This window comes from Oncorhynchus nerka, linkage group LG11 (assembly GCF_034236695.1).
Source record: "Oncorhynchus nerka isolate Pitt River linkage group LG11, Oner_Uvic_2.0, whole genome shotgun sequence".
Lineage (NCBI taxonomy): Eukaryota > Metazoa > Chordata > Actinopteri > Salmoniformes > Salmonidae > Oncorhynchus > Oncorhynchus nerka.
Window position 1 is genome coordinate 55,392,598 of NC_088406.1, and position 25,293 is coordinate 55,417,890.

Sequence of the window (25,293 nt, forward strand, 5' to 3'; positions counted from 1 at the left end):
TCTACAGCTTATCATAAGGTACTCTACCTCAGGCGAGCAATACCTCGAGACTTCTTTAATATTAGACATCGCGCACCAGCTGTTATTGACAAAAAGACACAACCCCACCCCTCGTCTTACCAGAGGTAGCATCTCTGTTCGGTGCATGGAAAATCCCACTTGCTCTATATCGTCCGTATCTTCATTCAGCCAAGTCTCGGTGAAAAATAAGATGTTACAGTTTTTAATGTCCCATTGGTAGGATAATCCTAATTGTAGGTCATCAATTTTATTTTCCAATGATTGCATATTAGCAAGAAGAATGGAAGGCAATGGGAGTTTATTCACTCGCCTGCAGATTCTCAGAAGGGTGTGCGATCTGCGGCCTCTTTTCCGCCATCTTTTCTTCACGCAAAAGGCGTGGATCTGGGCCTGTTCCAGAGATGATTGTCCTTCTGGAAGGTTCTCCCATCTCTGTCAGAGTGACCATCGGGTTCTTGGTCAACTCCCTGACCAAGGCACTTCTCCCCCGATTGCTCAGTTTGGCCGAGCTGCCAGCTCTAGAAAGAGTCCTGGTGGTTCCAAACGTCTTCCATTTAAGAATGATGGAGGCCATTGTGTAAGTATAATAGTGCCGGAGGAGATGGCTTCCGTTTTGCAGGAGCCTAACCAATTGTGCTACTGTGTGAGTTTTTTCGTGTTATTTTGTACATAATGTTTCTACAACCATCTCTTATGACCGAAAAGAGCTTCTGGATATCAGGACAGCGATGACTCACCTCGTACTGGACAACGTTTTTTTTCTTTAATAAGTCGGACGCGTTGGATTTACTTCAGACACCCAACAAGACCCAAAATCCCCATCATTCGCATGTTATAGAGACAGAGATATCGGGGACGTAGGTCGGAGTGCCTTGTAAGGATCCCACGGAGAGTGGATAATCTGCCTCTACCATCAGTCCTATTAGACAACATACAATCATTGAATAAAAAAATACGATAGAACAATAAAATAAAAACGATAGAACAGCTGCCTCCGGTAAGACAAGGGCTGGGAGTCTGTGTGCATTTATAAACAACCGGAGCACGAAATATAATATTAACGAAGTCTCGAGATATTGCTCGCCTGTGGTAAAGTATCTCATGATATAGAGTTTTCATCTATATATTTCGTAGCTGCCTATTTACCACCACAAACCGATGCTGGCACTAAGACCGCACTCAATGAGCTGTATAAGGCCATAAGCAAAAAGGAATTTAATGTAGGGAAACTTAAATCCATTTTACATAATTTCTACCAGCATTTAAATGTCCAACCAGAGGGGAAAAAAACTCTAGACCACCTTCACTCAACACACAGACACGCGTACAAAGCTCTCCCTCGCCCAAGTCTGACCATAATTATATCCTCCTGATTCCGGCTTACAAGAAAAAATGAAGCAGGAAGGACCAGTGACTCGCTCAATACGGAAGTGGTCAGGTGACGCAGATACTAAGCTATGGAATTGTTTTGCTAGCACAGACTGGAATTTGTTCCGGAATTCTTCCAATGGCATTGAGGAATACACCACATCAGTCACTGGCTACATCAATAAGTACATCGATGACGTCGTCCCCACAGTGACCTTATATACATACCCCAACCTGAAGCCATGGATTACAGGCAACATCCGCAAAAGTGTAGAGGGTAGAGCTGCCGGGTAGAGTTGCCGTTTTCAAGGAGCTTGAATCGTGCTGCACCATCTTTGACGCCCGTCAGATGTGGTAGGGCTTGCAAACTATTACAGTCTCCAAAGGGAAGCACAGCCGCGCGCTGCCCAGTGACCCGAGCCTACTAGATAAGCTAAATTATTCTATGTTCACTTCGAGGCAAGCAACACTGAAGCATGCCTGAGAGCATCAGCTGTTCTGTACGACTATGTGATCACGCTATCTGTAGCCAATATGAGTAAGACCTTTAAACAGGTCAAAATTCACAAGGCTGCAGGGCCAGACTGATTACCAGGACGTGTACTCCGAGCATGCGCTGACAAACTGGCAAGTATCTTCACTGACATTTTCAACCTGTCTCTGACTGAGTCTGTCATACCAACATGTTTCAAGCAGATTGCCATAGTTCCTGTGCCCAGGAACACTAAGGTAACTTGCCTAAATGACTACCGACCCGTAGAACTCACGTCTGTAGCCATTAAGTGCTTTGAAAGGCTGGTCATGGGTAATATCAAAACCATTTTCCCAGAAACCTTAGACCAACACCAATTTGCATACCACCCTAACAGATGCACAGATGACGCAATCTCTATTGCACTCCACACTGCACTTTCTCACTTGGACAAAAGGAAGAACTATGTGAGAATGCTATTCATTGACTCATTGACTATTCAGCTCAGTGTTCAACACCAGAGTGTCCTCAAAGCTCATCACTAAGCTAAGGACTCTGGGACTAAACACCTCCCTCTGCAACTGGATCCTGGACTTCCTGACGGGCTGTCCCCAGGTGGTAAGGGTAGGTATCAACACATCTGTCACGCTGATCCTTAACACTGGGGCCATCATTAAGTTTTCAGACGACACAACAGTGGTAGGCCTGATCATCGATAATGATGAGACAGCCTATAAGGAGGTGGTCAGAGACCTAGCCGTGTGGTGCCAGGATAACAACCTCTCCCTCAACGTGATCAAGACAAAGGAGATGATTTTGGACTACAGGAAAAGGAGGGCCGAGTAAACCCCCATTCTCATCAACGGGGCTGTAGTGGAGCAGGTTGAGAGCTTCAAGTTCCTTGGTGTCCACATCACCAATGGTGACATGGTGAAGTGACCAGACGATGGATCAGTGGTTAAGGGTAAATGTAATACTTTACTGAGAATGGTAACGGAAGGATCACGGTAACACTGGGAAAACAACAAACACTAAGTCTCGAAAACTCACTTAGGAGACAAACGCACAAAACACACCATTCAAGCTTCAGCAAAGGACAACAGAAAACACACCTCTTTTAACAGGGAAATCATAATGAGTAAATAGGACACACCTGTGTGTCGTGCGTGTCTCTAGGATGGTCTCTGCCGCCCTCTGGTGACAGGTGGAGCCATGACACCAACAAACTACAATGGTCCAAACACATCAAGACAGCCGTGAAGAGGGCACGACAAAGCCTATTCTCCCTCAGGAGACTGAAAAGATTTGGCATGGGTCCTCAGATCCTCAAAAGGTTCAACAGCTGCACCATCGAAAGCATCCTGACTGGTTGCATCACTGCCTGGTATGGCAACTGCTCAGCCTCCTACCGCAAGGCATTACAGAGGGTAGTGCGTACGGCCCAGTACATCACTGGGGCCAATCTTCCTGCCATCCAGGACCTCTACACCAGGCGGTGTCAGAGGAAGGCCCTAAAAATGGTCAAAGACTCCAGTCACCCTAGTAATAGACTGTTCTCTCTGCTACCTCATGGCAAGTGGTACTTAACGTTAGCTAGCTAACAAGTTAGAAACTAACCAAAACATTGTTTAGAAAGTTGCTTGTAGTTGCCTGGTTTGCTAGATTGACATATACTAAATAGATTTTTAAATGGTTGGGTGTTAAATTATTGGTGTTAACATACACCAGTTATGCTATTTTGGACTACTTTTTCCTAACGACAACAAGAAGTTTGATGTTGGAGAACAATAGAATGTTTATGATGTCACTGCGACAACTGTCTCCAGACATGTCGATAGACGTAGTATTAACCAGCCTATAATCTTGAAATCTTTGGTTGTTTAGTACACTACCGTGCTCACTCTGTTGAGAACATGTCCTCACATGTGAATCCTTAAAGAGATGGTTGGGGCTAAGGCTTAATTAAGAGGATGTGAACAAAGCTGAATGGGTGTAGACAAAGAAGAGCTCTCCATTAGGTTTACCAACACATTCAAAGGCCATTTTCTCAAAAGTGCGGTTACAAGTTCATCAACTTTCAAAGCAGAATTACTTTCCCATTGGTCCTCAACTGTGGTGTATGATATACCATGTTCTAGCTCTGAGTCTCTACATTTATTCAATGTAAAAAACACAATTTCAAATTTTGTTAACTAAGATCGAATCTGTCGGTCACATAGGGAGACTGTTTAGTGCCAAATAAGGGGTTAAATAAATGTCTGAAAAATAACAAATGTTTCCTATCTTTCTTATATCACTTCAGAACATACTTCCTTTTGACCTTTTTGGGGGGACTATCTGTTGTTCGATGTAGTGCATCTGTTATTCAAAGGGCTTAAACTCTTATATTTCAACATGTGAACAATTCATAAACACTTATAGTAATTTATAAAGCATTTATGAGCATTCATAGCATGTATAATGGCTTGTTCACTGTATAATCGCTTGTTCATAGTGTAACCTCTTGTGACAGCAACCCAAAAAAACTGTTTCTCGTACAATCAATGTATGAACTTTTCAGGGAAGTTAGGAACCAATATACAAAGGCAGTTAGGAAAGCTAAGGCTAGCTTTTTCAAACAGAAATTTGCATCCTGTAGTACAAACTCAAAAAGGTTCTGGGACACTGTAAAGTCCATGGAGAATAAGAGCACCCAGCTGCCCACTCCACTGATGCTAGGAAACACTGTCACTACCGATAAATCCACAATAATTGAGAATTTCAAGAAGCATTTTTCTACGGCTGGCCATGCTTTCCACCTGGCTACCCCTACCCCGGTCAACAGCCCTGCGCTCCCCACAGCAACTCGCCCAAACCTCCCTGCCTTCTCCTTCACCCAAATCCAGATAGCTGATGCTCTGAAAGAGCTGATGAATCTGGACCTCTACAAATCAGCCGGGCTAGACAATCTGGACCCTCTCTTTCTAAAATTATCTGCAGAAATTGTTGCAACCCCTATTACTAGCCTGTTCAACCTTTCTTTCGTATTGTCTGAGATTCCCATTGATTGGAAAGCTGCCGCGGTCATCCCCCTCTTCAAAGGGGGAGACACTCTAGACCCAAACTGATACAGACCTATATCTATTCTACCCTGCCTTTTTAAAGTCTTTGGAAGCCAAGCTAACAAATAGATTACCGACCACTTCGAATCTCACCATACCTTCTCCGCTATGCAATCTGGTTTCAGAGCTGGTCATGGGTGCACCTCAGCCACGCTCAAGGTCCTAAACGATATCATAACCGTCATCGATAAGACACCTTACTATGCAGCTGTTTTCATTGACCTGGCTAAGGCTTTCGACTCTGTCAATCACAACATTCTTATTGGCAGACTAAAAAGCCTTGGTTTCTCAAATGACTGCCTCGCCTGGTTCACCAACTACTTCTCAGACAGAGTTCAGTGTGTCAAATCGGAGGGCCTGTTGTCCGGACCTCTGGCAGTCTCTATGGGGGTGCCACAGGGTTCAATCCTCAGGCCGATTCTCTTCTCTGTATACATCAATGATGTCGCTCTCGCTGCTGGTGATTCTTTGATCCACCCCTTTGATCCATTCTTTGATGCACGCTCTTCAACCTTTCGCTTCCCGCACCTGCCCGCCCGTCCAGCATCACTACTCTGGACGGTTCTGACTTAGAATATGTGGAGAACTACAAATACCTAGGTGTCTGGTTAGACTGTAAACTCTCCTTCCAAAGTCACAATCAACATCTCCAATACAAAATTAAATCTAGAATCGGCTTCCTATTTCGCAACAAAGCATCCTTCACTCATGCTGTTAAACTGACCATCCAACCCATCCTCGACTTCGGCGATGTCATTTACAAAATAGCCTCCAACACTCTACTCAACAAATTGGATGCAGTCTATCACAGTGCCATCCATTTTGTCACCAAAGCCCCATATACTACCCACCACTGTGACCTGTATGCTCTCGTTGGCTGGTCCTTGCTTCATACTCGTCGCCAAACCCACTGGCTACAGGTTATCTACAAGTTTCTGCTAGGTAAAGCCCCACCTTATCTTAGCTCACTGGTCACCATTGCAGCACCCACGCGTAGCACGCACTCCAGCCGGTATATTTCACTGGTCACCCCCAAAGCCAATTCTTCCTTTGGCCGCCTCTCCTTCCAGTTCTCTGCTGCCATGACTGGAACGAACTGCAAAAATTACTGAAGCTGGAGACTCATATCTCCCTTACTAGCTTTAAGAACCAGCTGTCAGAGCAGCTCACAGATCACTGCACCTGTACATAGCTCATCTGTAAATAGCCCATCCAATCTACCTCATCCCCATACTGTTTTTATTTATTTATCCATCTTGCTCCTTTGCACCCCAGTATCTCTACTTGCACATTCATCTTCTGCACATCCTACCATTCCAGTGTTTAATTGCTATATTGTATTTACTTTGCCACCATGGCCTATTACTTGCCTTACCTCTCTTATCCTACCTCATTTGCACATGCTGTATATAGATTGTTCTACTGTATTATTGATTGTATGTTTGTTTATTCCATGTGTAACTCTGTGTTGTTGCATGTGTCGAACTGCTTTGCTTTATCTTGGCCAGGTCGCAATTGCAAACGAGAACTTGTTCTCAACTAGCCTACCTGGTTGTATGAAGGTGAAATTAAAAATTAAAAATAAAACATTCTGTATCTCCTGTCATTTCATAACTGTGTCAAAATACCCCCCAAATATCTTACAAAATATGTATGCAAGTCAGTTCAATGATTTGTTAATTTAGTTTTACCAAAATAATGTAAATCCAGCATAATATGTTGCTCAAAATGTAAGTATCTTTCATGAAGAGAGAGACAATAGTGATTGAACTCATTGTCCGTTTTTGGTTTTAATCTCCTTGCATTTCCTATCTCACCACATGACTCTGTTTTTAGAAGATTGTGGGTAATTCAACATTTTCAGTCGACTATGATTCTTTCACACAATGTTTCTTTCCTATGCATGTTTGAAGAAATCAAAGTATATTTCTATATTGCTATTAATCTTGAGGTGCAATGAGGTGCAATGATTCATGATGAAGGAATATCAAAACCATCAGACAAATTGATGTTCAATGAGGACAGCACCCATTCCATACATTCATGATTGTCAATGGATTTTAGGGACGAGAAAGTGGGTCGTCGTAAATGGTGGCGAAAAGTGAGGACTAAATGGAGAAAATGGTGAAGGATGAATTGGGTTAAGTGGAATTGGTCAGAGTGACCAGGAACAGTATGATGTTGATTTTGTGTGTATCAAAGAGCAAAAGGAAAACGTTCTGTGGCTCTGCAAGATGTCGACGTATGATGTTGACAGCTATGATTTTCAGAGTAGGGCACCGGTTAAAGGTGTCATCTCTGAAGTCTCGTTGGACATAGAGCCTGTGTGGTTTAGGGATAACATTCCGGCAGTAGTAGACTCGCATCGCTTGAATTGAATGATAGATGGAAAGAAGGAGCAAAGCCTATTGGTTTTACTGTTTGATGAAGTGGTTCTCCCAACTTATGTAATACTTGGATATATGAGTTATGAGGTGAGACCGTATGTCCAAACCATATATATATATATATATATATATATAAAATCATTTATTTATTTATTTTTACTGCCCCGTACAGTATGTGGCGGCAATACACCATATGAGTGCCAATAAACCTCAAAGAAGAAGAAAGTGATTGTCAATGGATGGCACAACATTAAGGAGAAAAGCTACAAAAGATGATGGACGTCAACGGTAAGATAGTGGACAGGGAAAAAAAAGGAGGAAAGTGGAACCTATTATGAGTAAATATGGAGTGGGGGAATGCACAACCCTTCTAGAAGATCTGATGAAGGGGAAGATAGGTGCCGGGATGACCGCCGAGAAGAAGCTGAGTGCAGAGGGAAGCGGTGTGGTGAGGAAAGTTGGAGTCGAGTGCAAAAAGACAGAGACATGCTCCAGTAGCTTAGTGATGGAACCTGACGAGAGTGAGGATGAAGTACCTGTGGGGGCAGGTGCAGTGAGGACCATCGAGTTTGAGCCTCATCCCGATGATGACAAGAATGAATCTGGCCCAGTGGGAGTGAGATTTATTGGAAAGAATGGATCCTTGTATTCTGGCTGATTCATATGTGATGTCAGGTTGGGTGGAGAAGAGGTTGAGGACTGTTGAGTCGGTGAAAGTAACTCGAAGTCGACTCGTGATGATGTATTGTGTTTCTTCCGTCCAGAAAAGTGCTCCGGGTGCTGTGGACCACTCAACTAGGGACAAGAACTGTGACTTGCTTTGCTCATAGGAGCAGGGCGCCATTGAAAGGAGTGATAACGGGGGTGTTATTAAGTGTTTAGGAGGATCAGCTGAAATAGAACTCAGACCCGGTGGAGAGCGTGGTGAAACGGAGAAGACATTATCTGATGCAGTCTTTCCCTGACAAGGTCAAGTTAGGATGTTCAGTTATTCCATGAGAGCTTTTGTTCTGAAAATACTAAGCTTTTTTAGGTGCCAAGCTTATGGTCATGTTGCAGCAGTGTGTAGGAGGGAGATTCCTAGATGTGTGAAGGAGGGCATGAGATGAAGGAATGTGTAATATCGGTAGAGAAAGTTGTGTGTGTTAGCTCTAGGGGGTGCCCATGGGGCTGGAGATTGGAGGTGTCTAGTGAGAGAAAGGCAGGTTGAGATTGCCAAGGTCGGAGTAGTACAGACAGTGTCGTATGCTGAAGCAGTGAGGAGAGTGGTGGAGGAAGATTGGGTACATGGTGAGGGATCCTGAAAGGATTCTTGTGAGTAAGCAGAGACCTATAGAGAGGGCTGGGAATAGTATGTGCTTCAGTAAGATGGGTTTCATAGCATTCATAGCCATGTTTGTCAACTGTACTGCAGAAATGGAATGTCACAGGAAATAGAGGTTGTGGTGGCAGCTGCAGAGAAGTTCTTGGGATTGCGAGGTTTTACTGCAGAAGAGTTGCGGGGGGTGTAGAGTGGTAATGTTTTGTCCTTCCAGACCATTGGCCTGGAGTAAGATTAGATAGGGTTAAATAGTGGAATGGGGTGGTATTTTGTATTACTATAATGGATTGTACAGTAGGTGGCGTAAATACACCAATAGGTGTAGTCTGCCCTTAAGCCTAGAAGAAGAAGCACAACAAGTGCCGAATCCTCAGTTCTTGCAGTTCAACCTCCAATTACTGTTGGTGGTTTGAACACTGTGCTTGACAATGCCTGCCAATTAACATATAATGGCAAATTATCAAATAAATAGAACAATGTTAAACATTTAGACACTTCTGAAAATGTGATCGAATTCTGCACTAGACAGGACTAAAAACGTAATAATGGTGTTTAGAAGCTTTAGAGAGAGGAAACGACACCAAAAGAGAAGGTATCTAATTCTGCACTAAACAGGACTAGTGTTTTCAACCTTTTCTGTTAATACTCCCAGTTCCTGGCAAGGTGCTGCACAAAACTTGATTAAGTGGTGTTCCAACACACCATGTAATGTTTCAAAACGTCTCAGGATGATGTGGTTCAATATTTAAGGTTAAGGTTCCATCTCCTTCAAGTTGGTGGCAGCCCAGTTTCCACTAGTTTTTGTGTTACAACAATGTAATTCATGTTTCCGAGAGTGTATTCTGGGGTTGAAATCATACTTTATGTCAGAGTGAGAGTGTTACAAAGTAGCAAAAGCACATTGAGGTCAACGTTGGGATCAAGGTTGAGATAATGTTGTGTGGTGATTGTGTTTTCTGGGATTCTTCATCAGCCTGAGGCCATGGAGAAGGCTTTTGTAGCCAACTAGAGTGTCTGGGATTTGATATGTGACTGATCTGCTTTAATGGCCCCTGATACTAACAATAAACACTGTGTAGTAAGGCTGCCACTGCTAGCTAACTGTCCACTCTTATCTATCACACACAAACACACACACACACACACACACACACACACACACACACACACACACATTTTATCCAGCAGATATACCCCAGTTCACTGACCTAGAAGTATAATTCTGGGTTGAGGTAATCCATGCTAAGGGAACATTTCACACCCCTATTAGGCGTTAGCACACGGCTCTTTGGCTATTTCTAGCATCATTTTCTGTTTATGGGGAGTTGAAGTGAAACAGTGAAACTGTGAGGTAAAGTCAAACGAATGTGTCAGTTGTTTATGTGTTTTATGGGCCGGGCCAAGCCGTCAGTGATTAAACTCAGGCCTGTATCACAGCGTTGGCTGAATGACGGTCACATGTAAGAGATTTCTTTCCTCAGAGGGCAATGACATCTTGAATAGCAGATGAAAACACCAGCTGCTAGCAGCTAGCTGGTAGCAGTTTTAATTTCCCTAGCCAGCCACAGATGAGGTCAGATCAGATGGCTAATGCAGTGGAGCATTGGGAGAGAAATGCTCCAGCTTGTTATCCTCTCCTCTACTCTCTGCTGGAGTTATTTTCTCCCTGCCGGGAATTTTTCAATAAAAGCACTTTTCAAAAAACAGAAAATGGAGGCACTGAATCAAATATTAAATGCTGCAGCAAATGCATAGCTTGTCCTCCCACGGTATTCAGTGGGCAAAATTTGGCATATGATGTATAGATATCTTTTTCATGACAACATCAAAATGTACTGCGAACAACGTCATATTTTGGTTATTATCTTGTCAGTTACAACCAGATAAAAATGTATTTTTCTTGTTGCTGAAAAGACGTTAATGCAAAAATACTAGCGAAATGCATAGCATTACCAGGTATTGTTCATCCTGATCAGACAGGTTTTTTACATGGACGATACATTGGAGATAATATACTACAACTGCTAGAAATAATAGAACACCATGAAACATCTAAGAAGCAAAGTTTTTCCAGCAGATTTTGAAAAGGCCTTTGATAAAGTAAGTCTGGATTATATTTAGAAATTCATGGAATTTTTAATTTCAGTGAGTCTCTTATAAAATGGGTAAAGGTATTGTATAGTAACGCCAGGTGTAAAATAGTAAATAGAGGCTACTTCTCAGAGTTTTGAATTGTCAAGAGGAGTTAAACAAGGGTGTCCACTGTCACCATATCTATTCGTTATGACCATTGAAATGCTAGCTATTAAAATCAGATCAAATAAAAACATTAGAGGATTAGAAATCCAAGGCTGAAAAACAAAGGTGTCTGCCGATGACTCAAGTTTTATTTTACGTCCTTAAGCTAGATCCCTGCAATGTCTCATTGAAGATATGGATCACTTTTCTAGACTCTCTGTACTAAATCCTATTTATGATAAGTGTACAATATAGAAATAGAAAACTAGTAAAAATAGACAGGATCCTGCAACCATGGAGAGGTAAACATCTGTCTAATGATGGAAAAATTACACTGATTAACTCCTTAGTCATATCTCAGTTTACTCACTTACTTATGCCGCTGCCTACTCCTGATGATTTGTTTTTCAAATCTTGCCTGGATGCTAAACCAAACAAGACAAAGCGTGTCTGTCTATGTAATAAATATGAACTGGGTAGATTGAGATTATGACATATAAAATCACTAACCTCTCTCTAAAAGCTTCACTTATACAAACATTTTACTTTAACCCTAAATGGTTTTCAAGTAGATTACTAAGAAAAGCTCATCCATTGTTTAAAAAGTGCCTTTCTGCAGATTGCAATGTCTCATTTTTGATTGTTTGAAAATGAAACCTTTTTCAATTTCATCCCCCCTGAAAAGACATAACAAATATTATGGTTGAACTTAAATGTGCTTGTTCATAAAATATCTGTATTCATGGGAAAGGGGTATTTTGTTTTAAATTATATCGTAAATTGGAATGGTAGAGTTATGTCTTTCATGGAGTTATCAGAATTGTATGGGAAGGTCTGCTCAATCCAAGATGACAACCAATTGACTACACCAATACCCCAAAATGGAGGAGGGTGACAGCGGGAGAAGGTAGGGAACTGGTCTGTCTGCCCAACATAAAGGGTCAAAATTGGCGGATGAATAAAAAAATAATTAAAAAGAAAGTATACCAGTTTTATTTGAGGACCAGGATGTTAACAGCTGTGCCATACAGATTGCAAAAGAGTTGGGAAGAGATTTTTGATGTACCGATTCCATGGTATGAGTTGATATATAAAACAAAGTGTATTTCAGAAATAAAAATGTACAGAATTCTTGTCATCAACAAGATGTTAAATATTTGGGGCATACAATCATCGCAGCTCTGCAGATTTTGTTGTGAGGATACAGAATCAATAGACCATTTGTTTTGGTATTGCCCTCAACCTGTTTCTGGTCTCTGGTTCAGGAATGGCTGAAAAAGCATAACATTAATCTAAAATGGACCATAGAAATAGCATTGTTGGGAGATCTGGAGAGACCTGGTCAGTCAATTACTAATATACTAATACTCTTAGTAAAAGTATTAGGTGCAGGTGTTTGTACGCGTGTACACATGCATATACAGACACTCGCATTTAAACTCACACATGTGCACATACACGGACACACACACATACTGTACATACACACATGTAAATAGTGCCATACACTCAAATGTATTCAGTTGGGCTTGCTGTTATTATTTTTGTTGTCCTTGTTGTCTTTTGTTTTTGCATTGTTTTCTGTTTTCATTTGTTTTTCTCTTTTCGTCATTTAGTTGGTTGTTGTTGCATTGGTGGGACGGTGACTTGGGGGGGGGGGGATCTTGGATGGTTGAGGTGCAGCTCTCGGGGAACTGTGGGGGGGGGACTTCGGAGGGCTTGTGGCATGGCGGTTGGTAGCTTGGGCCGGTGGCATTGACCCTGGTTGCTTCTGTGGGTCGCTCTGTATGGGAGTCTGTTAGCCAGCAGCATACCACCCTGCATACCACTGCTGGCTTGCTTCTGAAGCTAAGCAGGGTTGGTCCTGGTCAGTACCTGGATGAGAGACCAGATGCTGCTGGAAGTGGTGTTGGAGGGCCAGTAGGAGGCACTCTTTCCTCTGGTCTAAAAATATTATCCCAATGCCCCAGGGCAGTGATTGGGGACATTGCCCTGTGTAGGGTGCCGTCTTTCGAATGGGATGTTAAACGGGTCTCATGACTCTCTGAGATCATTAAAGATCACATGGCACTTATCGTAAGAGTAGGGGTGTTAACCCCAGTGTCCTGGCTAAATTCCCAATCTGACCCTCAAACCATCACGGTCACCTAATAATCCCCAGTTTACAATTGGCTCATTCATCTCCCTCCTCTTCCCTGTAACTATTCCCCAGGTCGTCGTTGTTGCAAATGAGATCGTGTTCTCAGTCAACTTACCTGGTAAAATAACGGATAAATAAAAGTTAGATGACTGAATGTAATGTAAATGTTGAGTGGCTTCACTGCAAGTACTGTAGAATGGATGTTTTAATATTCAATAAAAAAGAAAAGAAATGGAAAAAAATGGAATTAAAAATAAAATAAAACATAAAAGTTAACAAAACATCCTGATACAACCTGACTAAAATGTCCTAAACGACGGAGTACACTACTAGCAACAGTACATTGCTGCTCTTACACAATTACAGGTAGAATATGTCAAATGTACGTAATTTCCTAACCTGTGTGTTGTGGTGTGTCCCCAGCGTCTCCAGTGGGAACCGGATACAGTAAGCCACCCATCCCTCCAGTGCTGAGTCCCCAAGGAGACAAGGGTCCTCCAGCCTTGATGCCCATTAGCATCGACCCGGAGAGCCGGCCTGGGGAGTATGTCCTCAAGAGCCTGTTCGTAAACTTCACCACGCTGTCCGAGCGCAAGATACGTATCATCATGGCCGAGCCGCTGGTGAGTCAACCTGTTTGCCCTGTATATCTATCTGTTTGTCTGTCCATCTGTCCATCCGTGTCTGTCTGTGTCCATCTCTCCGCCCATGTGCCACAGCTGTAAACCAGGCGCTGTTAAAGCTACAGTCTAACTTTGTTGCCTTACAAAAGTTTGGAAACACCTACTAATTCAAATCAAATCCAATTTTATTTGTCACATGCGCCGAATACAACCGTACCGTGAAATGCTCACTTCAAGCCCTTAACCAACAATGCAGTTCAAGAAATAGTTCATAAAATATTAACTAAATAAATAAAATTATTTTTTCAAAAAGTTAAACAAGAAATGTAAATAACAATAACGAGGCTATATACAGGGGGTACTGTACCAAGTCAATGTGCGTGGGTGTCAATGTCAATTGCCTGGGTGGCCATTTGATTAGTTCAGTTGTTCAGCAGTCTTATGGCTTGGGGATAGAAGCTGTTAATGTGCCTTTTGGTCCTAGACTTGGCACTCCGGTACCGCTTGCTGTGCGGTAGCAGAGAGAACAGACAATTTTTTGGGCCTTCCTCAGACACTGCCTAGTATATCAGTCCTGGATATTAGAAAGCTTGGCCCCAGTGATATACTGGGCCATACGCACCACCCTCTGTAGTGCCTTACGGTCGGATGCTGAGCAGTTGCTAAACCTAGCGGTGATGCAACCGGTCAGGATGCTCTCGATGATGTAGAACTTTATGAGGATCTGGGGACCCATGCCAAATCTTTTCAGCATTCTGAGGGGGAAAAGGTGTTGTCGTACCCGCTTCACAACTGTCTTGGTGTGTTTGGACCATGATAGTTTGTTGGGGATGTGAATACCAAGGAACTTGAAACTCTCGACCTGCTCCACTTCTGTCCCTTCGATGTTAATGGGGGCCCGTTCGGACCTCCTTTTCCTTTAGTCCACGATCAGCTCCTTTGTCTTGCACACATCAAGGGTTTTTCTTTATTTTTTAAATGTTCTACATTGTAGAATAATAGCAGAGACATCAACTATGAAATAACACATATGGAATCATGTAGTAACCAAAAAAGTGTTAAACAAATCAAAATATTATTTATATTTGAGGTTCTTCAAAGTAGCCAACCTTTGCCTTGATGACAGCTTTGCACGCTCTTGGCATTCTCTCAACCAACTTCATGAGGAATGCTTTTCCAAGAGTCAGGCTGCATCATATTGGGATTGGGAGTCCCATAGGGCGGCCGGAGTAGGCTGTCATTGTAAATAAGAATTTGTTCTTAACTGACTTGCCTAGTTAAATAAAGTTTAAATAAATAAACATTCTAAATAAAGCAGTTCCAACATATGCTAAGCACATGTTGCCTGCTTTATCTTCACTCTGCTATCCAACGCATCCCAAACCATCTCAATTGGGTTGAGGTTCGGTGATTGTGGAGGCCAGGTCATCTGATGCAGCACTCCATCACTCTCCTTCTTGGTCAAATAACCCTTACACAGCCTGGAGTTGTTTTTTGGTTAATTGTCTTGTTGAAATATAAATAATAGTCCCACTAAACACAAACCAGATGGGATGGCATATCGCTGCAGAAGGCTTCGGTAGCCATGCTGGTTAAGTGTGCCTTGAATTCTAAATAAATCAATAAGTGTCACCAGCAAAGCACCCCAACACCATCACACCTCCTCCTCCATGCTTCACGGTGGGAACCACTCATGTGGAGATCATCCGTTCACCTACTCTGCCGTTCTAATGTCCATTGCTCGTGTTTCTTTGCCCAAGCAAGTCTCTTCTTCTCATTGGTTTCCTTTAGTAGTGGTATCTTTGCAGCAATTCGACCATGAAGGTCTGATTCACACAATCTCCCCTGAACAGTCGATGTTGAGATGTGTCTGTTACTTGAACTCTGTGAAGCATTTATTTGGGCTGCAATCTGAGGTGCAGTTAACTCTAATGAACTTATCCTCTGCAGCAGAGGTAACTCTGGGTCTTTCTTTCTTGTGGCGGTCCTCATGAGAGCCAGTTTCTTCATAGCATTTGTTGGTTTTTGCGACTGCACTTGAAGAAACGTTAAAGTTCTTGAAATTTTCCGCATTGACTGACCTTCATGTCTTAAAGTAATGATGGACTGTCGTTTTTCTTTGCTTATTTGAGCTGTTCTTGCCATAATATGGACGTGGTCTTTTACCAAATATGGATATCTTCTGTATACCACCCCTACCTTGTCACAACACAACTGATTGGCTCAAACGCATTAAGAAGGAAAGAAATTCCACAAATAACTTTTAAGAAAGCACACCTATTAATTGAAATGCATTCCAGGTGACTACCTCATGAAGCTGGTTGAGAGAATGCCAAGAGTGTGCGCAAAGCTGTCATCAAGTCTACTTTTTTGGTTACTACATGATTCCATATGTGTTATTTCATAGTTTCAATCTATTCACTGTTATTCTACAATGTAGAAAATAGTTTTTTTTTTTAAATCCCTGGAATGAGTAAGTGTGTCAACTTTTGACTACTACTGTATGTTGTTCTCTAATTCTCGCAAAAATGTTTCCGATGGACTTCAATATTTAATAATTGAATGGTTCTCCTATATCTGGGCATTTGGATTGGCAAGGATTTAACATTTAACAAACATACTGATAAGCTAGTTAAAAGCTAAGATTTAGAAATAGATCTTGCCTCACCCTAAACAGCAGGAAGCAGATTGTGCAGTCAACTTTCCTGCCAGTTCTTGACTATAGTGACACCATTTACCAGAATGCAGCAGCCACTACTCTTAAGCCTGTGGACGTCATCTACCTTAGTTCCCTTCGCTTTATCACAGGTCACGGTTTTAATACTCATCACTGCATCCTGTATCAATAGGTTGGCTGGTCCTCATTTCAGTCCCGTAGATCACTTCACTATTCCTCTTTTGTTTACAAAGCTCTACTACTCAAGCTTCCGACTTACGTAACTTCATTGTTGAAGTATAAAAACATGAGTTACCAAACCCGTCCACAGGGTTGGTTAACTCTTGAGGTTACTCAGGTCTCCACCGAATTAGGTAAATCCACTTTAGTTTTAATGCGCCTCGCTGCTGCAACAATTTACGAAACTCATTACAATTGGATGTTCTGGTGCTGCTTTGGAAATTAAAGTGTTGATTGTGGACCTCGTAACTGAAGAATGTAACCGCTTTTCTTACATTTTGTGCTGTATTTTTATTTGACATTGTATTAATTGCTGTTTTCTTTTATATTGTATTTGATTATTGTGTTGCTGTAGGGCACTCTTATGAATGAGACCCTGGTTTCAATGGGTTTGCCCTGAATAAATAAATATTAATACAAATATAAGCAGAGCAGTTTCAGGATCCAGAGTGTTCCTCGGTGGCATGGGGGAAAGTGAGGTCATGACCCTAGGTCAGAGGAAGGTCAAGTGCCTGGAGACATAGAGACTGTTGCATGCTGGGTGGCACACTGACTGGTTTTAGGGTAATATTGATTTAGATTGTTCAAGCATACAGTGGCTTGCGAAAGTATTCACTCCCCTAGGTATTTTTCCTATTTTGTTGACTTACAACCTGGAATTAAAACAGATTTTGTGGGGGTTTGTATCATTTGATTTACACAACATGCCTACCACTTTGAAGATGCAAAATAGTTTTTGTGAAACAAACAAGAAATAAGACAGAAAACTATCAATTTGAGCGCGTGTAACTATTCATCTCCTCAAAGTCAATACTTTGTAGAGACACTTTTTGCAGCAATTACAGCTGCAAGTCTCTTGGAGTATGTCTCTGTAAGCTTGGCACATCTGGCCACTGGGATTTTTGTCCATTCTTCAAGGAAAACTGCTCCAGCTCCTTCAAGTTGGATGGGTTCTGCGGATGTACAGCAATCTTTAAGTCATACCACAGATTCTCAATTGGATTGAGCTCTGGGCCTTGACTAAGCCATTCCAAGACATTTAAATATTTCCCCTTAAACCACTCAAGTGTTGCTTTAGAAGTATGCTTAGGGTCATTGCCCTACTGGAAGGTGAACCTCCGTCCCAGTCTCAAATCTCTTGAAGACTGAAACAGGTTTCACTCAAGAATGTCCCTGTATTTAGAGCCATCCATCATTCCTTCAATTCTGACCAGTTTCCCAGTCCCTGCCGATGATGGTTTTCTCGGGGTGATGAGAGGTGTTGGGTTTGCGCCAGACAGCATTTTCCTTGTTGGCCAATAAACTCAATTTTAGTCTCATCTGACCAGAGTACCTTCTTCCGTATGTTTGGGGAGTCTCCCACATGTCTTTTGGCAAACACCAAACATGTTTGCTTATTTTTTTCTTTAAATAATGGATTTTTTCTGGGCACTCTTCCGTAAAGCCCAGCTCTGGAGAGTGAATGACTTAAAGTGGTCCTATGGACAGATACTCCAATCTCCGCTGTGGCGCTTTGCAGCTCCTTCGGGGTTATCTTTGGTCTCTTTGTTGCCTCTCTGATCAATGCCCTCCTTGCCTGGTCTGTGAGTTTTGGTGGGCGGCCCTCTCTTGGCAGGTTTGTTGTGGTGTCATATTCTTTCAAATGTTTAATAATGGATTTAATGGTGCTCTGTGGGATATTCAAAGGTTCAGATATGTTTTATAACCCTACCCTGATCTGTAATTCTCCACAACTTTGTCCCTGACCTGTTCCTTGGCCTTCATGGTGCCCCTTGCTTTGTGGTGTTGCAGACTCTGGGGCCTTTCAGAACAGGTGTATATATACTGAGATCATGTGACACTTAGATTGCACACAGGTGGACTTTATTTAACTAATTATGTGACTTCTGAAGGTAATTGGTTGCACCAGATCTTATTTAGGGGCTTCATAGCAAAGGGGGTGAATACATTTTTTAAATTTTTTTTTTTAAACAAGTCTTTTTTTTTCATTTCACTTCACCAATTTGGACATTTTTGTGTATGTCCATTACATGAAATCCAAATTAAAATATATTTAAATTACAGGTTCTAATGCAACAAAATAGGAAAAACACCAAGGAGGATGAATACTTTTACAAGGCACTGTATACTTCATGTGTGAATAACATAATCATTGATGTAAATACACTGTATGTACATATAACTTGTAATAAAGTGACAGATAGTAAACAGTAGCATTGTTTGTGATGAGTCAAACAAGTTAGTGCAAAAACGGTCAATGCAGATAGTCCGGGTAGCTATGTGGTTAACTATTTAACTAACTTATTTAGCTGTTTTATGACTTGGGGGTAGAAGCTGTTCAGGGCCCTGTTGGTTGCAGACCTGGTGCATTAGTATCACTTTATGTACGGTAGTCTATGACTTGGGTGGCTGGAGTAAAGTGTTAGGGCCTTCCTCAGACACTGGTATATAGGTCCTAGATGGCAGGAACCTCGGCCCAATTGATGTACTACCCTCTGTAACACCCTTCGGTCCTTGCCATATAAATCAGTGATGCAGCCAGTGTAGATGCTCTCAGTGGTGCAGCCTTAGAACTTTATTTATTTTATATATATATATTTTTGAAACCCCTTTTTCTCCCCGGTTTTATGGTATCCAATTGGTAGTTACAGTCATGTCCCATCGCTGCAACTCCCGTTCAGACACGGGAAAGGCAAAGGTCGAGAACTGTGCATCCTCCGAAACACATCCCAACCAAGCCGCACTGCTTCTTGACACAATGCCCACTTAACCCAGGAGCCAGCCCCACCAATGTGTCGGAGGAAACACCATACACCTGGCAACCGTATCAGCGTGCACTGCGCCCGGCCTACCATTGGAGTCGCTAGTGTGCGATGGGACAAGGACATCCCTGGCGTCCAAACCCTCCCCTAACCCGGATGACGCTGGGCCAATTGTGCTCCGCCCCATGGGTCTCCTGGACGCAGCCGGCTGCGACAAAGCCTGGACTCGAACACAGAATCTCTAGTGGCACAGCTATCACTGCGATGTTGAGGCGTTGTCATGCCCTCTTCACGACTATGTTGGTGAGTTTGGACCATGATAGATCCTTAGTGATATCGACACAGAGGAACTTGAAGCTCTCAACCCGCTCAACATGAGTCTTTAGAGATAGGCTCTGCTACAAGTCAAAACATTATGGGACTGGATAAGGAAGTACAGCGGCTAAGGCATTCCCTTTCACACCACATTAGCACAACTACAGAGGAATAGCCCTGGGATACAGTAGGAATTGTAGAGCTACTGTATGTGCTTCACCTGGGATTCCCTGATATTACAGCTCTACATAATTATGTACAATACTTAATCTATAATGCTTACATTTCTAATCCTTAAAAAAATGTATAACAAAAATATTGATTACATTACTATTGATATGTGTATACCTTAAACTCATTAAAAAAGTATTCACTGGGGGTTACGCATGTGGTCCTGTATTCATCAAAAGAGTGCCGATCTAGGATCAGTTTAGCCTTTTATAATAAATAGGATTGTTACGTGTAAATGAGTGAAGAGGTGTGGAGTCAGGCGCAGAGAGCAAAGGATGTGGGAAAAACAACACGCTTTAATGTCCTGGAAACATAACATGTACAAAAGTGGAAACACAAATGAACAGAAATATAAACGGACAGCGTGAAACCCAAATGCCAACCAAAATACACTCAAACAAAGAAACAGGAGAACAAGCCCGCACGAAACAGAAGCGGGCTGAACAGACTATATATAACCCTATCCTAACAACCAAACAAGAAACAGGTGCTACCAATTAGACAGAACTAAACAAACACAGAACAACGGATCGGCGATAGCTAGTAGACCGGCGACGACGACCGCCGAGCGCCACCCGAACAAGAAGGGGAGTCACCTTCGGTAATATTCGTGACAAGGATGGGGGGGTCTGATCTAAGATTAGAATTTCTACTCTGAGACGCTTTAGGGGTCCTGGATGGTAATCAAGGCAGAAGGCGAGGCCCAGATGCAGACACAGGAGGCAGATGATGAGAGTCCAGGAGGTACAGAGTGGCAGACAGGCTCGTGGTCACGGCAGGCAGAATGGTCAGGCAGGCGGGTACAAAGTCCAGAAACAGGCAAGTGTCAAAACCGGGAGGACTAGAAAAAGGAGAATGCAAAAAGCAGGAGAACGGGGAAAACGATGGTTGACTTGGAAACATACAAGATTAACTGGCACAGAGAGACAGGAAACACAGGGATAAATACACTGTGGAGAATAAGCGACACCTGGAGGGGGTGGAGACAATAACAGGAACAGGTGAAACCGGTCAGAGAGTGACAGATGGTGAGGATAAAAGTGAAATCTCCTACAGTTTGTCGTGTCATTGGACAACTGACCCTGCTGACTAACATTTCACAACATTGATCCCTCTTATGGAGGGGAAGGACTGGAGCAGGTGGGAGTGACGGTAGCTGCAGGTTCAGGTTTCAGGTTTAGTCAGTGGAGGATCCTGTTACTACAGGATGTTTACCAGGACAAACTCTATGTACATGACCGGTGTTCACATCCCTGACGTGTTCACTCTTATTAAGAAACTCTTTAAAAAAAGACTCTGAAGGAAACTCCTAAGAAACTTATTAAGCATCTTTATGTTCAGTAAGTAGGCCTATGTCTGGTTAATCAGGATACATTATAACTATATTTTTCTTAAGACATGTTGTGATACTATATATATAAATCAAAGTTAAGGATTTTGTCAGGTTATCATGCATTGGTGCATAAAATATATATTAGACCAGCGTTCAAAAGAGTAGTAACTTGCAGATCGAAATGTAATGAATAAAATGTCATATTCTACATGACAGACAATCATACGTGTTCTACACAGTACATTTCTATCTTGACGTCTTTAACTTTGCACCCTCCTGAGGGTGTAGGGTAAAGTTCCCCGAGACACTGATCTGTGTTCAGTTTGGCATTTTCCCCATTAATGGCTAAGGTTTTTATTTTATTTAACTAGGCAAGTCAGTTAAGAACAAATGATTATTTACAATGAAGGCTTACCCCAGCCAGACCATAACCCGGACGACACTGGGCCAATTGTGTACCGCTCTATAGGACTCCCAATCACGGCCAGTTGTGATACATACCTGGAATCGAACCAGGGTCTGTAGTGACACCTCTAGCACTGAGACGCAGTGGAGAGGAAGAGGAAACTTCACCCTGCACTGACCAGTCACCACCTATACACTGAGATGTATACCACTCCAAAACCCTAGGGGAACTGAGGGAGACCCCATTTACATTTGGTATTAATATGGACTTTCTGTTATCTGTTTCTCGGATCTTGATACAGGTCACATTTTAATAGTAGTATAAATTGGGTCTGGAAGTGACCCTTGAATATTTTATCCACATAAGGTATGATGGAACAAAGGTTTGAAATACTTTAAAAATGAAATTATGGGCAGAAAGACTAATTCAACTCCATCTTTCATGGAATCCGATGGCTAATTTATTGCAAAACCTTTTGATGTTGCCAATTATTTTAATGACTTACATTGTCAAAGTAAGCAAATTTAGCAAGCATAAAATACCTAATAATGAAGAGAAAGTGTTGTAATTTTACATTTTGTAAAGTTAGTGTGGGTGAGGTGGATAAATTATTGTTGTCCAGCAATAATGAGAAGCCACCTGGTATTGGTAACTTAGATGAAAAGCTACTGAATATGGTAGCGGACTATATTGCCACTCCTATTGTCATATCTTTAATCTGAGTTTGGAGAAAAATGTTTGTACTCAGACCTGGAGGGAAGCCAAAGTAATTCCGCTACCCAAGAGTGGTAAAGCACTCTTTACTGGTTCTTACAACCAACCAATCAGCTTGCTGCCGACTCTTAGCAAACTTTTGGAAAAAATTGTGTTTGACTATATACAATGCTATTTCTCTGTAAATAAATTAACAACAGACTTTCAGCATGCTTATAGAGAAGGGCACTCAACATGACACTGACACAAATGACTGATGATTGGTTGAAAGAAATGGATAATAAGAAGATTGTGGGAGCTGTACTGTTTGACTTCAGTGCAGCCTTTGACATTATTGACCATAACCTGTTGTTGAAATTGGATTTTCAACCTCTGCCATATAGTGGATTTAGAAATATTTATCTAATAGAACACAGAAGGTTTTGTTTAATGGAAGCTTCTCTATTGACAAACATGTAAAGTGTAGTGCACCGCATGGCCTGTGTGTCTATGTATGCTAATGATTCAACCCTACAGTGTGTACACGTGTCAGCAACCACAGTTAGCAAATTCATTCCTAAGTTCTAGACCTCAGAAGAATCTGGTATTGAATTGTGTGGCTGTTGAGCAAGTTGAAGAGACTAAATTACTTGCTGTTACCTTAGAATGTAAACTGTCATAAACAAACATATTCATTTAATGGTTGTAAGGATGGGGAGAGGTCTGCTCTGCTCTGCTCTTTTGACACCACACTCCACGAAGCAAGTCCTACAGGCTCTAGTTTTATCTTATCTTGATTATGGTCCAGTCATATGGTCAGGTGCTGCAAAGAGGGACTTAGTTAAGCTGCAGCTGACCCAGAACAGAGAAGCACATTTTGCTCTTCACTGTTACCAGAGGGCTAAAATCAATACTAGACTGACTGCATCGCTTCTTGTTTTTATAAGAAACATTCATGTGTTAAAAATTCTAAATTGTTTGCATAGTCGACTTACACACAGCACTGACACACACATTTACCCCACCAGACGTGCCAGCAGTAGTCTTTCACAGTCCTCAGGTCCAGAACAAATTCAAGGAAACATACAGTATTATACAGAGCCATGATTGCATGGAACTCCATTCCGTATAGCGCAAGTGAACAACAAACCGGGTTTCAAAACACAAATAAAGAAACACCTCACGGCACAACGGCTCTCCCCCATGTGACCTACTTTTTGTGTGAATCTACTGACAAGTATGTATAACTGATAGATGCGCACACAAACACACACTCTCTAACACACACTCTACACACACCCACACATTATTATTCTTTAGTTGTATTGTTTCTTTCATTACATTTGTGTGTATTTATTTATTAAAATGTTAATGTACAGTGCCTTCGGAAAGTATTCAGACCCCTCGACATTTTCCACATGTTGTTACGTTACAGCCTTATTCTAAAATGGTGGTGGCAGAATCATGCTGTGGGGATGTTTTTCACCAGCGGGGACTGGGAGACAAGTCAGGATCGAGGGAACGATGAATGGGGAAAAGTTCCTGAAAGATCTTTGTAGAAAACCTGCTCCAGTGTGCTCAGGACCTCAGACTGGGGCGAAGGTTCACCTTCCAACAGGACAACAACGCTAAGCACACAGCCAAGACAACGCAGGAGTGGCTTCGGGACAAGTCTCTGAATGTCTTTGTGTGACCCAGCCAGAGTCCGGACTTGAACCCGATCAAACATCTCTGGAGAGACCTGAAAATAGCTGTGCATTGACTTTCCTCAACAAACCTGATAGAGCTTGAGAGGATCTGCAGAGAAGAATGGGAGAAAATCCCCATATACAGGTGGGCCATGCTTGTAGCGTCAAACCCAAGAAGATTGGAGGCTGTAATCGCTGCCAAACTAAACTGCCATACTAAACTAAACTAACCAACGTTTCTCTACACTAACAACAAGCACAGCCACCACATCAAACATGCACTTGAAACTTTGCAACAAATTACTGTAGAATGTATAACTACTGAAAATGTACATTACAGCCTTATTCTAAAATGTATTAAATACATGTTTTAACTCATCAATATGCACACAATACTCCATAATGACAAAGCAAAAACAGGTCTTTAGATTTTTTTGTAAATAAAAAACAGAAATACCTTATTGACATAAGTATTCAGACCCTTTGCTATGAGACTCTAAACTGACCTCAGGTGCATCCTGCTTACATAGATCATCCTTGAGATGTTTCTACAACTTGATTGGAGTCCACCTGTGGTAAATTTAATTGATTGGACATTATTTGGAAAGGCACACACTTGTCTATATAAGGTCCCACAGTTGACATTGCATATCAGTGTCAAAACCAAGCCATGAGGTTGAAGGAATTATTCGTAGAGCTCAGAGACAGGATTGTGTCGAGGCACAGATCTGGGGAAGGGTACCAAAAAATGTCTGCAGCATTAAAGGTCCCCAAGAACGCATTGGCCTCTATCATTCTTAAATGGAAGAAGTTTGGAACCACCAAGACTCTTCTTGTAGCTGGCCGCCCGGCTAAACTCAGGAATCGGAGAAGGGCCTTGGTCAGGGAGGTGACCAAGAACCCGATGGTCACTTTGACAGAGCTCCAGAGTTCCTCTGTGGATATTGGAGAACCTTCCAGAAGGACAACCATCTCTGCAGCACTCCACCAATCAAGGATTTATGGTAGAGTGGCCAGACGAAAGCCACTTGTCAGTAAAAGGGACATAACAGCCCACTTCGAGTTTGCCAAAAGGCAGCAAAAGGACTCTAAGACCATGAGAAACAAGATTCTTTGGCCTGAATGTCAAGCTTCATGTCTGGAGGAAACCTGGCACCATCCCTACGGGGAAGCATGGGGGTGGCAGCATCATGCTATGGGGATGTTTTTCAGTGGCAGGGACTGGGAGACTAGTCAGGATAGAGGGAAAGATGAAGTGAGCAAAGTACAGAGATATCCTTGATGAAACCCTGCTCCAG

General features: G+C 42.2%; 1 protein-coding gene across 3 annotated transcripts in view; it reads left to right on the top strand.

The window, feature by feature from the left end:
- The window catches only part of LOC115137173 (protein furry homolog), a 205,759-nt gene that overhangs the window by 18,460 nt on the left and 162,006 nt on the right, over positions 1–25,293 (top strand). For all 3 annotated transcript variants that reach the window (XM_029673300.2, XM_065024673.1, XM_065024674.1), the window contains exon 2: positions 13,472–13,671. In XM_029673300.2, coding sequence (XP_029529160.2) covers positions 13,472–13,671 — 200 coding nt within the window. The remainder of the gene's footprint in view (positions 1–13,471; positions 13,672–25,293) is intronic.